This window comes from Ostrinia furnacalis, unplaced genomic scaffold, assembly GCF_004193835.3.
Source record: "Ostrinia furnacalis isolate ACB-3 unplaced genomic scaffold, ASM419383v2 OfSCF2049, whole genome shotgun sequence".
Lineage (NCBI taxonomy): Eukaryota > Metazoa > Arthropoda > Insecta > Lepidoptera > Crambidae > Ostrinia > Ostrinia furnacalis.
This window is the reverse complement of record NW_021132288.1, coordinates 521,926-541,026: the sequence shown is the minus strand read 5'-3', so window position 1 is coordinate 541,026 and position 19,101 is coordinate 521,926. Positions and strand designations below refer to the sequence as shown.

At 36.8% G+C, this 19,101-nt stretch overlaps 2 protein-coding genes across 2 annotated transcripts in view; both read right to left on the bottom strand.

Annotated features, from left to right (window-relative positions):
- The window catches only part of LOC114354435 (unconventional myosin-XV-like), a 45,165-nt gene extending 37,709 nt beyond the window's left edge, over nucleotides 1-7,456 (bottom strand). The window contains exon 1 of the mRNA XM_028306821.1: nucleotides 7,033-7,456. Within this exon, the coding sequence (XP_028162622.1) occupies nucleotides 7,033-7,419 (387 nt within the window). The 5' untranslated portion in view covers nucleotides 7,420-7,456. The remainder of the gene's footprint in view (nucleotides 1-7,032) is intronic.
- Nucleotides 7,457-15,710: 8,254 nt separating this feature from the next.
- On the bottom strand, nucleotides 15,711-18,899 carry LOC114354416 (NADH-ubiquinone oxidoreductase 49 kDa subunit). The gene has a single exon (XM_028306791.1). The coding sequence runs from the start codon at nucleotides 17,164-17,166 to the stop codon at nucleotides 15,796-15,798; it is 1,371 nt and encodes a 456-aa protein (XP_028162592.1). The 5' UTR covers nucleotides 17,167-18,899; the 3' UTR covers nucleotides 15,711-15,795.
- Nucleotides 18,900-19,101: the final 202 nt, after the last annotated feature.

The following is a 19,101-nucleotide window of genomic DNA, read 5'->3' as shown; positions in this document are numbered from 1 at the left end:
CGATCTAGATAAACTAGTTAATCCAGAAAAGTCTCGACTCGTCAGGAAGCTCAATGCTCAACCTTTAAAGACGTCAATAAACATGTAGAGCGATTGCGATGTATTATGCAGCAATAAGTCGCCATGCGAATAGGAACCGTACGCGGAATCGAACGGGCTGTAGCGGGAAGGCGGCCACACTTCCATGCCACTGGGCTAATGGACTCAGCTCCGCTGGGCGAAGCTTCGAGACGGACGAAATGGAAATAAGACGTGCTTTTATGTAGAGCAGTTGTTCTCAACTATTTATTACGGATACTGCATTAAAATCAAGACTTTGATGATAGTAAATCCGTAGGTAGTGATAGAGCTTGCCACATTACATATTACTAATTTAGTAATTCACAAACGTGAAGCAGCAAATCGAACGCACGGCGTTGAAAGAATAGAGCTCTGTGATTGGTTCGTGTGTGACCCTGTGCGTTCACGCGCACTGTGAGACCTCATAGTAATGTTTGTGAATACGGGCGTTAGTTTCTTTTTTCAATGAACCCTCATAAAAGTCCAAAGCACAAGGTAAAATTTAAACACCTCTGTATTATGTATTTTATTTTTGGAATCAATAGTCGTGTTAATGTTATACCCAAGGTGACATCTTTGAAAAACATTGCAAAAATTGAAAGAAGTTGTTATTGTCAACACAGATGTCAACACACGCGATTAGCAAGTTAACCATTGTGATAACCCAACAACACGAACCGAGCATTTCACACGATTTAATTCGTTACAGATTCGCATTCATGGCGCGTCATGCGATATTACACTTCCTTATTTGTAACGAAATACGGTTCAAAAGCGTCTGCATTTTATATCTACATGATTCGTAAATAGCTTTAACTGATGCTGCATAACATGCTTTATTCGTAAACAGATACGATGGAAATTCGTTTGATGCGCGTGCGCACATGATTCGGAAACGGAAGCATGCTCGGATGCGCACGATTGTCACCGGCCGGCATCACTGGGGACTCGTGGCGAATTTATTTGGCGACAAATATCAGGCTTACGTAACCGAAGCATATTGACGTGGCAAATTCGTCCGACATTTTCCCAGGCCATGGATGAATGGCAGATGACCTAACGAATGTGAAGCAGTCGGTTTGTAATATTGGTTACACTATGAACAATGTGCCATAAAACCTATCAGGGATAAATTGCATAGTCAGTTAGAAAATGTAGACAGGAAACTTCCAAGGTCAACAGTATTCTATTCATTGACAATAATGTTAAACACGTAAACACATCTGTCAGAGACTGCTATTCAACATTCTATGAAATATAGTAAAATGTTTTTAACATGGTATTGTGATGAAAAACTACCTGTAAAACAACATTAGACATCTTCAGCTTAAGATAGGGGAGAGTTCGGTATATTGTACCGCCGGGTAAATTGTACCACCCTCATATTTCGTAAAGTATTTATTGAATATCTGTAATTGCAACACTCAGCGATACACAACTAAAATAAATTAATATTCATTATCATGTGGTTTTTGCCGTGACAACAAACACGTGTGTTTTATTTTGAAAAGTATTTTTTCATTGTTTTCAAGTAACTTTTGACAATACATGTTTAGTTTGTAATTTTGTTAAATTTAATCACAGGGTGTTTCTAATATATTATTTAGAAGCGTAAATTAGTGTGGATTACAATTATTTAAAAAAAAATCGGTATTTATAAGCTATATTTTTTTACCGATTTTTTAAAAGCACTATCACCTAGTCGGCTAAATTGTACCACATCAAGTTGTATGGAACTTTACCAAAGGATTTAGAAATTTTTTTAGTAAATCATATATATTGCAGTTATAATAGCGTAGTTATGTTTGACTAACAATAAATGAAAGCAAAAGACTGGCAAAGTAGATTAGGTACAAGTGTGCGTTACGATAATTGGAATTACAAAACTTGTACTCAAAATCGTGATAACGTGTAAAACAATATCGATTGTCTATGTTATTAACTACTGTTCCTTTTCGTTTCCTAATTTGTTAAGAATGTATCGTATAATATTTTGCCATAGTTTTTTTATAGGCTTGAAATTTATTGAAATTCAATTTAGTAACCCTGTGGTACAAATTATCCAACCGGTTGGCTAAATTGGACCGAAGCTCTGAACTCGTACTTTGTTGATTTGTGCTAAATATACAACAGTCATGTTAATTAATACTTATGAAATAGTAACTTGAATAATGTATCTTTTATTATATACCATGGACATTAGCAAAAACAAAAGAAAACTATGTGTAAAATGGGATTGAAAAAAACTGGTCCAAATTAGCGGACTCTCCCTTAATTATGTCGACGTCTGTAGAATAAGAATCTCTATCAACTTTCTTTCACATTAGTAAAGAAGTCCCTAAGTTGAAAGGCCCTAGCGTCTTTCACTCGTAATAGTCATTAAAGTGTAGTTCTAAGGGCCTCCATCAAGCAACATAACTCCATGCGACCACGGTCCATAACGATGGTTTCTCGCAAATTACAAGACAACTGCACATAATAACACGCAATTCTTTACTATTGACAGCTTTGTCTGTCTGTCTGTGCACACGCATATGATCAACTTTCCCTCGAGCATTCATTGTGACGATTTTTTTCACTTTTTACATCAATTACGAAAAGTATTGACGTTGTAACCATTGTTGTTCCTTACGACATTCGCTGTAAGCTGTAAGAAACTAGACTTCTTCCGCGACTCCACATTGGATTATCAAAGAAATAAAAATAAATTACCGAGAATACACGTTTCACATAAACTTATAATAAGTAAGCACAGCAGCTGGTTTAAAAAAAATGATTGTCTGTTTTGTTTTTGTGCTGTCAAAGATCACCGAGTTAGGTAAACTTTTTTGCTGAGATCTATTTTAATTTAATTTGAGCGATTTGTAAATCGAATTCTTGTAAATGCGTTTTCAGAATAGCATCAGGATTTTCAGGTATTACAATATTTTTGATAAACCAACATTTTTAACTATTATTGGTCAAGAACTCAAGATGCAGTCGAATGTTAGAGCTCCAGAGATGTCGTAAGTATACGAAGATGTATTATGTTTCAAATGTCATCAGTTCAATTGACGTAACAGCGTAAAAAAGTAACAACAATTTAATTGGTGAATGGGTATTGCTTGATGATGGATCGTTACGGTCAAAGTAGTGCTCTCACCATAGTTCACGTGAACAACAAAGTTAATGTTGCAAGTTGCCAACATAAGACCATTAAAATTTTATGAAGTTTAGTAAAACAAAAGCGATTCTGAAAGTATTTAATAACAGTAAGGAACTGTACCGAAATTACTTTAAGATCTTTCAAGATTAAGATTTTTGTTTTATGCAATGTTTGGGCACATAAAACACGATTTTTATGAGTTTTTTTTAGTTATTATGTAACATACAGATCTTTAATATGGGATTGTAAATTATGTTACGTTACGGTGGTTTTAATTTCTTCTGTGGTTTTATTGTTGTTTTTATTATCTTTTTGGTAAGTAGATGAGTTCAGAAATATTCATTGTAAGTAGAACAGCACAGCACTAAACTTGGGTCAGCAAAAATATTAACAGTTTATGGAATAAACTCAGTTGTACTAAAATGATTTTGATCTCTATACTCGAATCATTTATTATTATTTCAGCAATTACTTTGCAATGATCTTGTTGGAGCTGGTTATTTCTAGGAAATTATTTTTTCTTTTCAAAATTCAAAACTGTCTGTGTATAATTTGAATATTTTGTGACAAATATTTTGTTAGGTTGCAGTAATGATACATGTAGCGATTGCATCGAGGAAAACAACATAAATTATGTTTAGTACGAGTTGAAGAATGGGACAACCATGATAAATTAGAGTTGTTATACTAATCCGTTGCTAGGATTAGAAATTCCTCGTCATCATTTAGGATTATCGCAACCTGTTAGGCCATAAATCACAGTACCAACTGCATCTTTGTACTGTAGTGACAAACGTAAGCGGTAGAGTAATTTTAATCCAATTTGAACTCTCTCGTTATAGTAATAAAGCGATTAAATTATTGCTAGAGGCCTTGACTTGTGAAGGGTCACGTTCACACCTAACTGCTGCGCGAGCGCATGTTAGATAATAATTCGAGAATGCGCCGGAGGCTGAGGGCGTGCGCTATTGTAGTGAAGTCATACTAAATTATTGGTTACAGAGGATCCTAAAGACCGATTGTTCCGAACGATGGGATGTTATTTAAGAAGTGAAAACATAATGTGAAATATTATATGTATGATCGCCTATGGTCATTTTGTGTATGGCTGCCGACAGGGCATTATCTTTTGCAAGTGCTATAGTTCTTTGAATTAGATAGAGTCATGGTACAGATTATTTAAACCAAATTAAGCAGATTGAGAAGCAAAATACCTACTAGATAGATATCCGTAAAATCATGATTGTATACATATAATATCGTTTAAAATTATAATATGATAGATGCTGACTGTAAATCCAATGACTGACAGGCAGACGACTGCTTATCGTCGTCGTCCGTCATGAATGAAGCTCTATCTTGTGAACCACATTATGTAGATTTAAATAGAAAATGTAAAAATCGTAACAGAAGATGCTGCGCTTAGCTTTTCTCTAATTTTCCACACTTCTTTCTATAGGACAAATGTCGAACATATTGAAATGTTTCTTGAGAAACAAAAATGTTTCCAATCAACCAGTGTTTTAATGGCACTTTTTATTACCTACTTAAAACGAAAACAAATTGGTTCACACCTCAAAACCTCATAAAGAACGGCACCTCAGTTCCTCATGATAAATTAATTAGTTCAAATTAATATTATAATGAAGGTACGAAAGTGTGTCGCGGCGCAGCAGAAAGTGTAATGAAAATAAACTGTTGCGAAGAGAAAAGTAATTAATAGCAGCAATATGGTGGCCTACTGAGACTAGAAACTATCGGAGACATTATGTGGATAGTGATTAGATATTACGGAAGCATATTGTGATCGGTGAAACTGATTACTTGTGAGTTTGTTTGCAGAAGGTTACTCTAGGGATTACTACTTCCGGTAGGGACTGCGATAGTTGAAGGCTTTGTTCCGGGAGGGAGTGTGGTAGTCGAAGGCTTTGTTCCGGGTTTCCCGTTAGTTAGTTTAGTTTAGTTTAAAGATTTGTCCGGATTTCCCCACGATGGAGCACCGGGGTTTTCAGCCTTCTGATAAGGGTAGCCTCACATAACCTACCCTGTTCTCGCAGGGTAGGTAGGTGTAGGTATGCAATTTCATGTATTTTTTCCCCGAAAATATAAAGGGAATCTCACTTGGGCGGCAATTTTTTGTTTGTATCATAAAAATGGCAACGTCACTTTTATCTACTATTAATGCTAAGCCTAATTCCTTGTGATCCCTTTAGTGATAAAATAAATGCTTGACATATTTATTGGGATTTCTAATTGAAAGCAAAAGTACTTCTTTGACAAACCTACGCGAGCGAAGTGGCGGGTGACAATAGAGTTGTTGAAGTAATTACCACAACATTAGCATACGAAGACTATTGAAGACGCAATAGAAAATCAATTGTCAGCCATCTGGTGACTTCGCAATCGTTTTCGCTAGAAATGTAAAAATAGAAAGATTTCCGGCTTGCTTTGTTTCAATATTAAGGCGGAGAATTGATGATGATGACGCTTGGAGAAAATACTATTTTTATAGAATCTAGACAAGTACTGAACTAAGATGTTTTGCAAGAGATCAATAAGTACTATCTAGGCAAGTAGTGATACTTATTTGGAGCACGCAACATACAAAATGTACGAGACTCGAAAAGGCTAGTGATAAACAGAAATATAAGATATGCTCATGCAGAATACAATAAAGGCTACAAAAACGATGCAAATTTTTAGAAATGGCATTTTGATTGGAATATTCTAGAATGAAATTAGAGGCGGATAATTACGGCTAACAGTACCAAGCTATGGACGTAGGCATGGAGAGTATTCCACTTAATAAGTTTAATTATTTCGGTTGCGAGACTGCCCAAATTACTACGAAGTTTTGACACCACGCGTTGAGGACTTTTCATCACTTTTGAGCAACTTTAGAGAGGGTACCTAATTAGTATCTACTTTTCAAAAATTTTAAGGCAATGTAGGTTTTATGAACTGATTAAAAAAATAGTAAATGTTTATCGTTTAAAATATGCCTACTAAGAAATCATTAATGTATGAAATTATTTTCGAAAATGAAGAATTTTCATATAGGAAGCCTATCCAACGTTCTTTCTTATGACATAATATTATGTTAAGTATGTTTGTTTATGCATATAACTTTGATATAAAACAGACAATATATGAATCTAACGACATCTCGTTGCTCGCGTTAAGACAATAAGATCCAATCAGGAAGCAATAGACAAATGAGCTAGTATGCCTACGATTACTACGACTCTACAAATAAAAACCAGGAAAGGCACATTACATAAATAAATGTGACACTAACTGAACCATTAATATCATTTATGCAACGAGTGGCGGTAATACTCGTACTAACAGCAGTTTTTACCTATCATGGCTACCTCATGAATAGATCAATGTAACCTCGAGAGCATCGATCGAAGATTGGAAAGTGTACACACGCTAGAGCAAATAACCGATTTATAATTACCTACCATTCAAGATAACCACATTAATCGACATCAAAATCAAATGTTCAATGCAGCGAAAACTGCGCCAAATTATTGTAAAACACCGATTTTGTGAATCTGTCACAGTTGTGAAATGTCCATCAATATCTCACTTACGAAACAGCTGATTAAACCAATTTTCGACACCCCTTAGTACGCAGCGATACTTATTTCGACACCAAATGTAGCAAATATCTAAAACTGTATTGAGCACATTCTCAAAGATTGCCATCGCGGGTGCATTCCTGCGAAATAGCACAGATCCGATGGAACGCTCGGCGAAGTATTCGACGCACCCAAACAAGGCTTAAACAAATTCCGAAACACTGTTTTGGCACTAGTTACCTGTATGGGGGGCGTATCAGTCTTTTCGGTCAGATTCTCGAACCTGGCCAGGATCTCTTTCACAGACACTTTAGGTTCCATGGTCTCCTCGTGTATCGTCTCCATGTGTCCGCTAGACGACGACGAGTAGCTCTGGGGGCATTTTTTGTGGCGGTCGGGGTTGTTGCGGCGGGGCGGTTCGGGTTCGCGTGTGTCGGCGCCGGAGTCGGAGTCCTCGGGGGCGGAGGCGTCGGCGCTGGAGGCTGCGCCCTCTGAGGAGTTGATGAGGGAGTCTAGGCTGGGCGCGCGTCGCGGGGGCGAGCATTCGTCGTCGAGCTCGAGCCCGTAGAGGCGCTGCAGATGGCGCCAGTTGTCACGCATAGCAAGCGAGAGGCGCGGCCGCTGCATGGTGCGCGCGGGGCCGCGGCTGCGGGCGGACTGCGCGCGCGCGTGGCTCTGTCATCGAGGGTTGAGGTCGCGTGGTGCCGGACGGTCACTTGCTTGGACGATCGATTGTGTTTACTTTGAAGAAATAATGATGATCCACTTGCTATGAATTACGCATTTTATAGCTTTTTGGATATCGATGTTAATACATTTTATATTTATTTATCTGTTGAATTATTCTGACTGTTCTTTTCCAAGATTACATCGCAGGTTTACATAGTTTGTTCTTTACCTTAGTTCTTCGTATATGGGAAGAAAGACAAATATTGCCTTTATATCTTTCCATATCATTTTAAATTGGTAGAGCAGCCTTAACGGGTCTCGCACAACACTGTTACATAATGCACACCCTTTCGTTTCATCTCAACAACAAATGGCTCTTATGACATCCGCATTTTCTTCAACCTTTTTTCAAAACGCTGTAATTGGGTAGCGGTACACGAGACCTGTTGTCGTCGGATTCACTTTCCGTTTTCCTTCGGTTATACAACTCAGATCAGTGGGCATGTCAGTGTGTAGGAAATCTTCAGCGATAGCATCCGCTTTCCTACGAAGCGAGGTGATGAGGCACTCGCCATTTCCTTTCTCTGGGCTAATGTATGCTTTATTACGGTGAGCTACAACCACGTTTTGTGATATGCAATTAAGACGCGCTCACTTTACTGTGATTTGCTTTTTGTTATGCATTTGCAGTAACATGCGCATTTTGCGGATAGCAATTTGTTTCAAAAAATCTAGCAAACCTATCTAACTATCTAAAAATGAAGAATGTTCTATTCTTCGCAAACTATGACAAAAGGATTCCAAGTCTAAACGAAGCCTCAATAGGGTAGGTAGGTATCTGGTAGGGTAAAAAGATTATGAGACATGTAGAGGCTCCTTAAGAGCAAAATATTTGACGATTTGTAAGAACTATTTAATAGTCTATACAAATAAAGAAATTTTGACTTTGACTTTGAGTAAAATAAAAAACCCAATACGCCAACGAAAAATCAGTAGCATAATTTCGATTGCTAACTGACTGATTGACTCTATGATTTTATGCTAGCTCTCCTATTTACGCTACTTTATAACGATATATTCATAGGTAAGCCTAGCAATTCGAGTTATGAAATCCAATAATGTGGGTTTACATCTCGCAAGATACACGAATCTTTGGAGCTGACTCATAAATAGATTTAAAGCCATGAAGACATATGAATGTTATCATTAACGTTGAGCATTTTAGTCCGCCATTACAAGATCTGCCTAGTTCCAATCCAGATAATTGGCTATTGCTGCAACAATTACTTTATTTATTTCCCCGAAACTATGTCAGCGAAAATCAAGCCAATTCCAATTTTCTTTTTATTGTTATATTAATGTTTAAAAATCAAATGCAGCCAGCGTCCATCAGAGCCTAACTAAACTAATAAAGAGCGGGCGCGTAGCGGAACGCTGCGTCGGCGGTCGGTAACGGGCTGGCTGATGCGCTAACGGCGTGCCAAGTGCGGCGATTATCGGACAAGGATCTTGCTGACCAGCCTTCGGTACGGAAGAGATCTTGCTCTATTATCTAGAGCAGTGTTTTTCAACGTGTGGGTCGCGAAGCCTCTACAGGGGGGTCGCGAGAGGTGGAAAAACTACCTCAGTAAAATAAACAAGAAAGTTTTAAGATAGAATTGTCCGAAATCTAATTATGCTAATGCGTAAATGTTGTATGGATTGAAGTATTCGGTCCCTACAACATCTTTGTAACATGCATGAAAAAAAAAGCGAAAAGTCGGGGATGGGGTCGGGGGGTCGCCAAAAATTTTTTCATACTAGAGGGGTCGTGTCATGAAAAAGGTTGAAAAACACTGATCTAGAGCACGGCTCCTCAAACATATTTTACTTCGACTCCCTAGACAATTTCAAATTTTTGTGCGCCCCCTCTGCCCAAAAATACCTATCATTAATTTCTTCTAGTCTAGTAGCAACACAGAGCCAATCTACGAGTATATTATAGATCGCCAAACGCCCTTGGGATAGTGCCGCACAGTTTGGCAAGCCCTGACCTAGTACATAGATAAGCATTGTTTGGGTCTGAGGCTATTTATGTTGCGTGCGTATGTACGAGTAAATAGGACAAAAAATATGAACATTTAAGCATCACCACGAGGGCTAAAAAAATTTATTTTAATCAATGTTGACGAATATTTAATGCATGTAATATTATACAGCGGTAACCCACATAAAACGTGGAAACACGTCACACCTTCATAAAAATTTAAACATGAAAGAAAGTGTTACTTTATTGTACTTATCTGTGTCAGATGCTGTTAAGGGATATAAGCTACGTAATCTTAAGCAAGCTTAATGAAATACAGAAGATTAGTTATCTTTAAAGCTAGTACACACCGTCACGGCCTTGAGCACAGTGTAGAGCTCGCCTAACAGTACCAATTACAAACTTAAGAAACCTCATTACATTGTTTTTTAGATGGTTCTAATTATATTCTTCTATGTTTTTAATTCATAAAAGATATGAAAAAGAAGAGCAATTTATAACTTTTGAATAAGAATTATTACTCGTATTTTAATTCACTCGAAGAGGAGCGTCGCGGCTTCAGTAGAGTTGATGCGTGACGTTTGGAAGGTCATCTGACAGAATAGCTAATTGCCTTTGACAGCATTATCAGGGACCTTTTCCAGCAATATGATACATTAAATATGACGATAGTATTTCTTATTTGACGACGTTCGTGTAAATTTTAGTTAAATATGAAATATAAGATGTATTTTCATTAACTGATATTGTTATTAAATCAGTGCTCAGAACAGATAGGAGAAATATGAGCAGATACAATATATTAATTACATCTAATTGGACGAGTTGTACCGGATGTCGTTGTGATTAATTTGTGTCTTCGTTTTTAGAATGAGTCGAGCTTGCATTGGCGATAACCTGCTGAAACTTGTGGTCATGTATACTGTATACTTTCTCTCACGGGATTGAATGATTCATGCGAGCTCAGCGAGTCTGTACAGGTGACATTTGTATGAGAACTGATACATACCTGTGCACGGTTTCATATGTAGGTACGCACGCACATCAATTGGCATTGTTAATATAACTTAAGGCCGTATCAATACTCGAGTTATTAATACATAATTAGGACATTAAAGTTAATCTGAGTTACACTGCGGCTGACCCAGTTCTTTGTTCTTGACTGCCTGATAGATATTGATATTGTTCTTTAATTTTGTAGTGATATTATTGGATACGACGACATTGAGTTATAATGTACTACGTACAATATTACTTCAATGTACGACGATAAAAGTTTTCCTTCAAGAATAATCTGATTGCAAGAATAATAACAAGTGTAGAAACGCGAGTGACCTGGTTAAATATTTCAGTGCACATATTTAAAGAAGACAGTTTAAGAAAAGGTCAAATTCAATAGGTATTTGGTATTTATGATTGCAAGGCTATGAAACCCATCTTGACATCTTGTGTGTCACTAATGTCAACCGCCGACCCCGAAGATGCGGGCTTGCGTAACATCGACCGACCAAGTTGAGTAATTTCGGAAGTAGGAAATTGGATTCTTTATTTATGTCACTTTTCGATTTTGCGAGTAAGTATGTTGCATTGTCATTTGCCGTTTTGGAGACTTCTGATGTAATGAAGCATTACGTATGACCTTCAAGATTTTTTGCTAATTGCTTGTTTGCTTGATCCGATGTTATTGTTAGTGAGTTATGAGTAGTGATTATGTTTTATTATGTTATTTACTCTATGCTATTTAGGCTAACCTTTACTACAGTTCCGCCTGTTTGGGTGACCATAACAATTACAAAAGCAGCGTAATCTGTTTTAAAATTAATTTAAGATTGTTAGATTTTTTTAAGCGATCATTTATTTTTTATTTATAGTATTTATTTAAAATACTTTTTATACGAACTTAACGCCATGTGGCATTATCCAACATATAATTAGAACATTCTCCTAACAGACAATGTATTGCAATTAAGTAGAAGCAAATGTAATTTTATTTTCTTAATTGCAACATTTCTTATTGGCAATTGATAAAATTGATGAGTCATTGTAGATAGAGCTCTCCAAGTTCTCCAACTCAATAAACTTGAACTAACATACATGAGCCTACGTTACATAATTTACCTATAATGTTTATGTCATAACGCTAATGCTTTGATAGATTAATAATATTTATGATAATCATAATCCCATGGCATAGAGGAATATTTTACTTGATGTGTTGTAAGGAGAAAGCTCCGCTTTAGTTTATGTCTGCAGGCCGATATAAAAGTGTATTATGGTGTTTACTCACGGAGATTATCACCTTTATCACTTGTAACAATACACATAATACGTCGACGATGTATTATGTAAAACGGTACTTGTTCATTCGTGTATGGTTGAATATACCTGGGGATTTGTTCGATAATTTTGAATGAGAGTTAGATAGAAAAAGTATACGAGCGATAAAGTGTGTTTGGTCGATCTACGTTCGATATCAAAAGAGTGTTATTTTAATTTCGGTTTTAGTTAGTGCCAACCTCAAATCATAGGGGCCAACCTTCAAGTAAGTTTTTTTTCTAGTTGTAAACTTTATCTATTTATTGGAGTGACTTATGCCCGTTTTCACCATCAATACCTAATTTCTAAGTGACCCCTATGGTAAACACATAACAGGAATTTTGTTATCATAGGGGTCACTTAAAAATTAGGGATTGATGGTGAAATTGGGCATTAGTTACNACTTACGGAATGACAGCTGTCGCTCAGCTGATCTTGACAGTTATTGACTGCGTTCAGCCGATAATAATAGCATCGTTAGAATTTGCTAGCTAAATGGCGAGTGCCATGGTAATCGCTGAAAACTTTCGCATGATTTCGGCTAGGACACGTTTGCTAAACTTCAGTTTTCTATACTTACATTTTTTTATACTTTCCGCTAAAAAACGACGCCATTTTACTTGCTAGCGCTACTTTCTGCCAAACGCCTCCATTGTGTGTCACAGCATTAGTGACGCAAAGGAGTTAGGATAAACAGCTTTGTAAAAAGATATTCTACACNGGCTTCTCAACCCCACTTAAGCCAGAAACTTGAATTTTGGGCACATTAGAATAATAATTTTTAACCAAGGTAGATAAAGTTAAAAACGGGATTATTTCCAATAAACAAAAATTGTCGACAATTACAGCAAGATTTTACAAAGTGTTATACCATTTTAGAATCCTTACTAAATGCGCCAAATTATGACGTCACTTGCCACACTCGCATAGTACAATTTTTTTTCAGTACAGTCAGTTTAAACTAGGCAAAATTTTTATTTTGATATTTTTTTTGGGAATAATGTATTTTTTTCATCCAAGTTGGAGCAGCTGGTTTTGTAATTTTGATAACAATTTAGAGAAGCATTATTCAGGGTTACATAACAAAATAAAAAATTGGAAAAAGTGATGATTTGTGGCAACACGAGCAAAAGGACCGTCACCTGGAGTAGAATTTTTAGATTTTTTTTAAATGCCTATTATTTTTAAAATATGCCACATAGATTTTTTTTTATATTTTTCTGATAACCAGCACAACTTGCCTCAACACCCAGTTCCGGCTTGACGTTACATTACGGGACACCCTGTATACGCCCACTAATACTAAAGGTGGATTTATATTTGTCTGACGTGTTGTCGTGACGTATCAAAACGGAATCGGTTTCACACATTTAGGCTGAGTTGCACCACCTAATTTTAACCGTAACTACAACGATAATCGGTGTATTTTGTATGGAGTAACGTTACCATGCTTAATGCAGGAAAATTGTTCCATTCTAATGCACCACGACACAGTACGTTAAACAAGTAACCCTTCAAGTACCAGCGTATCGAGACACAATAGAAATCAATTGTTACCGTGGTCACATGCGACCGATTCGGGTTCCACGAGATATAAATCCGCCTTTAACAGTGTATCAATAGAACTGTACTATGAACAATTTTTTTTATCTCCACAGCGCCGACACATCGAAACTATTCGGCACGTATCGCTGGCTGGCCGATAGTCAGTGTCCACGGACGCAATCGCTAAGGAGTCTTGTGGCTACCGATAGGGGGAAGTTCCGGCAGTTCAACAGGTTTAAGGTAAAGACACAGGCCAAAACTAGTGTGTTTAAGGAATTTGATCGACTACATCGTAGGATCTATCCACAAGATGGACAGATGGAAATTGTTAGGGGAGGCTTATGTTCAATAATGGGCGTACCTGAAATAAAAATAATAATAATAATAGCCTACTTATGTTATAAATGTGAAAGTTTCGATGTCTGAATGTTTGTTACTCTTTCACGCAAAAACTACTGAACGGATTTTGATGAAACTTTACAGTATTATTGTTTATAAACCAGGATAACATATAGGCTATAATTTATGACGATCTGTGACAAACGAAATTTCACTCGGGTGAAGCCGCGGGCAAAAGCTAGATATACATACATACTATCGGCCACAGTGTTAACTATCCATTTCCGTTTTTGCTCTCGCTCTTATCAAATGGTGGTTCTTTGCGATAGAACGAGACGACATGACCGGCAATGGGCAGTCACTGTTGCCGATAGTACATAGGACAAAACTTGCTCTGCTTATGGTTACAATGGCGCTGTGTTACTGTGTGGTTATGGTATGTGTCTTCCTGCTTTTTGTCTCGTACATTAGCATCATAAATGGCAAAAAATCTCATACACCTATAATATGTACGCTATATTTTCCTACATTTAATTTTGTTTTCTTTAAGGTGGTATGATTTATACCAATTTTGTGTATTCAATTTATGCTGAACATAGAGCGCACTTTCAAATTAGACGTTTTGAACAGACATCCTGCTTGCAAGATCGCACATTAACTGTTGTTAATTGACATTTTAATCACAACACAGTTATTTATTTTCCATGGGTGTGACGCAGTCCCATTCGCATTTCGTCACGATTTCAAAAATGACCATTTATTTTCATTCGCAAAATGGTCTCACTCAAATAAAAGTAGTTTAACATTTTCAAACTACAAGTTTGAACTATTGTTTTGAAAATGGCAAGCTTTAGCCTAGGCGCAGACCACCGAATTTTAGTTAGCCGATAGTTGAGCCCGATTCTAATTTGTATGAAAAATCAGCCGATACCGAATCGGTGTAATACCACAGAATAATAATAAGTACTACGTACAGAAGTTTTACTTCGCGAAGGTATTTAAAAAAATGTATGCTCAATGTCATTAACAATATGGTGTAATTTAGCTTGTTTCAAGAGTCAAGCACCATTTTGTTGACAAACGTCAGTGATCGGTACTGCGCCGAAGCTATAGGGCTGACTTCGGTAAAATGATGTGACGTGAGGTGCCAAACTGCGGAAAATGGCGGAGGAAATACATGATTTAGCATGAATTATCATGAATAATATTAACTACTTATTTACCTCTCAGTGTCTTGAGGCAACTTAAAAAAGTACATTCTGTGTTTTTATTATTATTTAGGCAGTTAAATACTGCACAGTATTTAGTACACCATTTTCTTTATTTTTGAACAGTTTGAATAAAACTAACTTTATTTAGAAACAGGGATTATCATACTGTACCTGATTTTAGGTGAAACATGCAAAACTACGCGTTCTGTATAGAAAAACATTGAATTGAAATTTGTTCCAACAAAACTACGCCAACTAGAAATTCACAAGTTGATTCATCAAAACAAACTCAACTCAAAATGGTAACAAAATATCAGTTACTTTATAAAACAAAACTGGAACAAGTCAAAATGATCTGGTTGACTATTGCAGAACAATTCATCAATACTGCTACTACTCAAATTAACTCATTATATATTTTCTGCTTAACTGTAACAAATCTAAATATCCCCGTTTTCGTTTATTTTAATACGTGCACTCTCTGATACTAGCGAAGGTCAACTGACAAAACGCTTGTTTAGGTGGAAGGGGTTGACAAGCTTTGATTCAACAAAAGTAAGTTATCGCCATCTAGCGGCAAATGGATCAAGGCTTTATTAAACCTGTTATGATGGAAAGATGCGTATGATAACCGAGTATTTGAATACAAGCATAAGTCAAAATTGGCAATTTTTGATTTGTCTCAGTTTAGATCTAGGTGTGCGATATGTAATAAAAGTAACTAGCTACATAGACTACTGAGGCCTGAGGCCAAGCCCACCACCCCAGTAAGGATTTTGGGCTTCGAAGATAACTCATCAGCGTGGCAATGCCTTAAAAAAACTCTTTCTAAATATTTAAAACATTTTTATTTAAATTAAACAAAACCAATCCCACAGCCCGCAGCGGTTAGTCATTTTAACGATCAACATCGCCAAACACCACGTCTATAGTGGCAATAAGAATAGCTACATCGGCAAGCATTAATTTTGGGCACATATGGGCAAGACCCATGAGATGTGTGTACGAGCTTGGTCTAAGGTAAGCCCGATAAGGTTTCGAAGTACCGTCTGCAACCATGTACATCCCTAGTTCTCCTTTTGGGCATTCCGTTGATGTATAAGTTGCTCCAGGTGGAACGGGGTATCCCTCCGTGCAAAGTTTAAAATGATGAATAAGTGACTCCATTGATGTCTTCATTTCCTTACGTGAAGGAAGACAAATCTTCGAGTCATCTGTCCTTACTTCACCTTCAGGCATGGTGTCTATAACTTGATTAATAATTCTCAAAGATTGACGCAGCTCTTCCAAACGTAGAAGATGACGATCGTAGCTATCGCCGAAAGTGCCTACGGGAACATCAAAATCATATAAATCATAACCATCGTATGGGTTTGCAATTCTCAAATCCCATTTTACACCAGCACATCTTAGCATGGGACCTGTGAAACCTAGACTAATAGCATCGTGAGCGGTATAAGTCCCTATGCCTGCTGTCCTAGCGTAGTACAGTCTATTTCCCGTAGCAACATCTTCAGTTTCATCACAGCGCTCGCCCATTTTCATACATACTTCGTAAACATCGTCCAAAAACCCAATAGGAATATCTTGGGACACTCCGCCAGGTCGGATGTAGGCACAGTGGACCCGTGCTCCACACAGTCTTTCAAATAGTTCGTACAGCTTCTCGCGTTCTTCACACATCCAGAAGAACGGCGTAATTCCACCAGCGTCGAGTATTGTGCCCGATACATTCAATAAGTGATTTGCTATTCGGCACAGCTCAGCACATAAGACACGAATTGCTTTAGCCCTTGGAGGTGCTTCAATGTCAAGAAGTGTTTCAACTGCCAATGCAAACGTTTGTTCATTTGCAAGTGTTGAAACATAGTCGAGTCGATCCATGTAAGGAAGATTTTGATTGTAATGTTTAGATTCCATAAGTTTTTCTGTGGCGCGGTGCAAAAAACCAACGTGAGGGTCAGCCCTAACCACAGTTTCTCCGTCCAACTCAAGAATGAGACGAAGGACGCCGTGAGCTGCCGGGTGCTGTGGTCCAAAGTTGATCCACATATTTTTCAATTTACGCTCAACCGGTGGAATTTTGTTGGTGTAATTCATTTTGTAAAACTTCTCAAATATGGGTGTAACGAACATGACTGGTCCGCTAAATTGCTTTACGTATTCCACATCAGGAAACCATTTATGGGCGTAGTATGGAGCGTGTAGTCTAAATCCACGAACTTGCGGAATACGGAGCCGTGATGGTATAAATTTTAGGTAATGCATTTTCCTTTTCACAGTCTGCTCTACTTGACGTTGTCAATGTCAGAGGCTAAAATATTTTTCCTTTAAGTTGGGTTGCCCATAATACGCTAATAGGTCGATTATTTACGAAAATAGATCGGACTGGGAATCGAACCCAGGACTTGTGAGATCTAAAACCAATAATAAACTAAGGTAATCAAACCACAATGAAACAGACATAAAGTTTATTTAACATTATTCCGCAATCATTGTACCTAATATTGATAGGATACTTCTTATAACCATGATATTTATTTATAACTACCTTAGTTACAAAACTTATTATTAAAATAAATAAAACAATTTAACGTCAACCGCGAAATATTTTTTTTTACTTGCATTGCATTAAGAACTCCCACTTCTTTTGTTCGTGCATACTTACAGGGTGAAACAAACAGTCCACAGAACAGATACAATAACTTTTTTTTTCGTCAGGAAATGCATGAAATTGCATACCCACTGACCCAGGGGATGCATACCCACTGGCCCGGGGGAACAGATACAATAACTGGATTAATCAAGTAATTTTTATTACTAACTAGCTTTCCGCCCGCGGCTTCGCCCGCGTTGAATTTTGTCTGTCACAGAAAAACAATATCGCGCGCGTATTTGCTCACCTGGATTACGACAAACATTTTAAAACTAAAATCAGCTCAATCGGTCCAGCCCAGCCGTTCTCGAGTTTTAATCAGACTAACGAACATCAATTCATTTTTATTTATACAGTGTGTCCGGGCAAGTAGTGATCAAACTTTAAGGGCGTAATCTATGGACAATTTTATCGATGAAAATACTTCAAATGGGGCTTGGCCCATTTCTCGCAAAATTATAAGTTTTTATTATACACGTGACGTCATATCAAAGAAATTATCTACTTATATCTACCATTAAGTATGTAACATAAAAAACGTTAAAATTAAAAACTCAATAAATAATATTAAAATAACTTTTCGTAGCAAAATTTCAGTATACGTTGCCTAAAATATACGTTTACATTATCTAACACGTTTAATGACAGGAATGTAATATAATTGTAGATAAATAGTTATGTATGTATACCTACCTAGTCTATAATAAAATATATGAGTAGCTTTATGAAAAATGCTAAAAGTCGCAAAGAAACGTATAAAAGTACCTTATCCATATAAATACAATCATATACTAAATAAATGTTCCTTAGCCATAAAATAATCTCTACGTTTGTAGTTTATGGTTTCAAGTTGTATCAGTGATGCTTGAAAAGGCCTTTTGAGACTATTTGCACGGTCACACAGCATAGGTATCAGGAGATAACACCCTGTATTTTGTAAAAAAAAAAGTGCATAAGTAATGCGTCGTAGCACTCGTAGCTCAACTATTTTGTGTCTGTTAGATATTTTGCTTTACATTTTCCTTGAGGCGTTCATAAATACCTCCATTGTGTGAAAGTTGCCTTGAAACGTTTAAAAAAAGTCAAATGTCGCAGGTAGGTATCTAATTTTCATTAAAAATTTAAAACTGCGTATTTACATGTTTCGGATGATATTCATTAGATAGATTATAGGTAAAGAAATATGCTAAAGATTCTATCAAAATTAACATGTTATCAAGAAGATATTTTGTATCTCTAGATTTCGATAATAACAGCAAACCATACAAGTTCTCGAGAAAACCATTATGTTGAATTTCCGTTTAGACAATAAAGTAAGAAATACTCCTAGAACAAGAGCAGAGATTGTACATTAAGATCTTAACTACATCAGCTAAAATACTGAATGGTTAACAATTACTTACTTCGATAATATTAAGAATGGGTATTAATGAATGAAGTACGATTTGTTTTTATACACAAGTATGTTGACATTTTATTTGAGAAAACTTTTGTTAAAAAGTGTAATAAATTAACAGTTGGGGGTAGGTAAATAGCTGCAGAAGAGC

Coding starts and splice junctions, on each gene's coding strand:
- LOC114354416 (XM_028306791.1), bottom strand. CDS start 17,166: ATGCATTACCTAAAATTTATACCATCACGGCTCCGTATTCCGCAAGTT.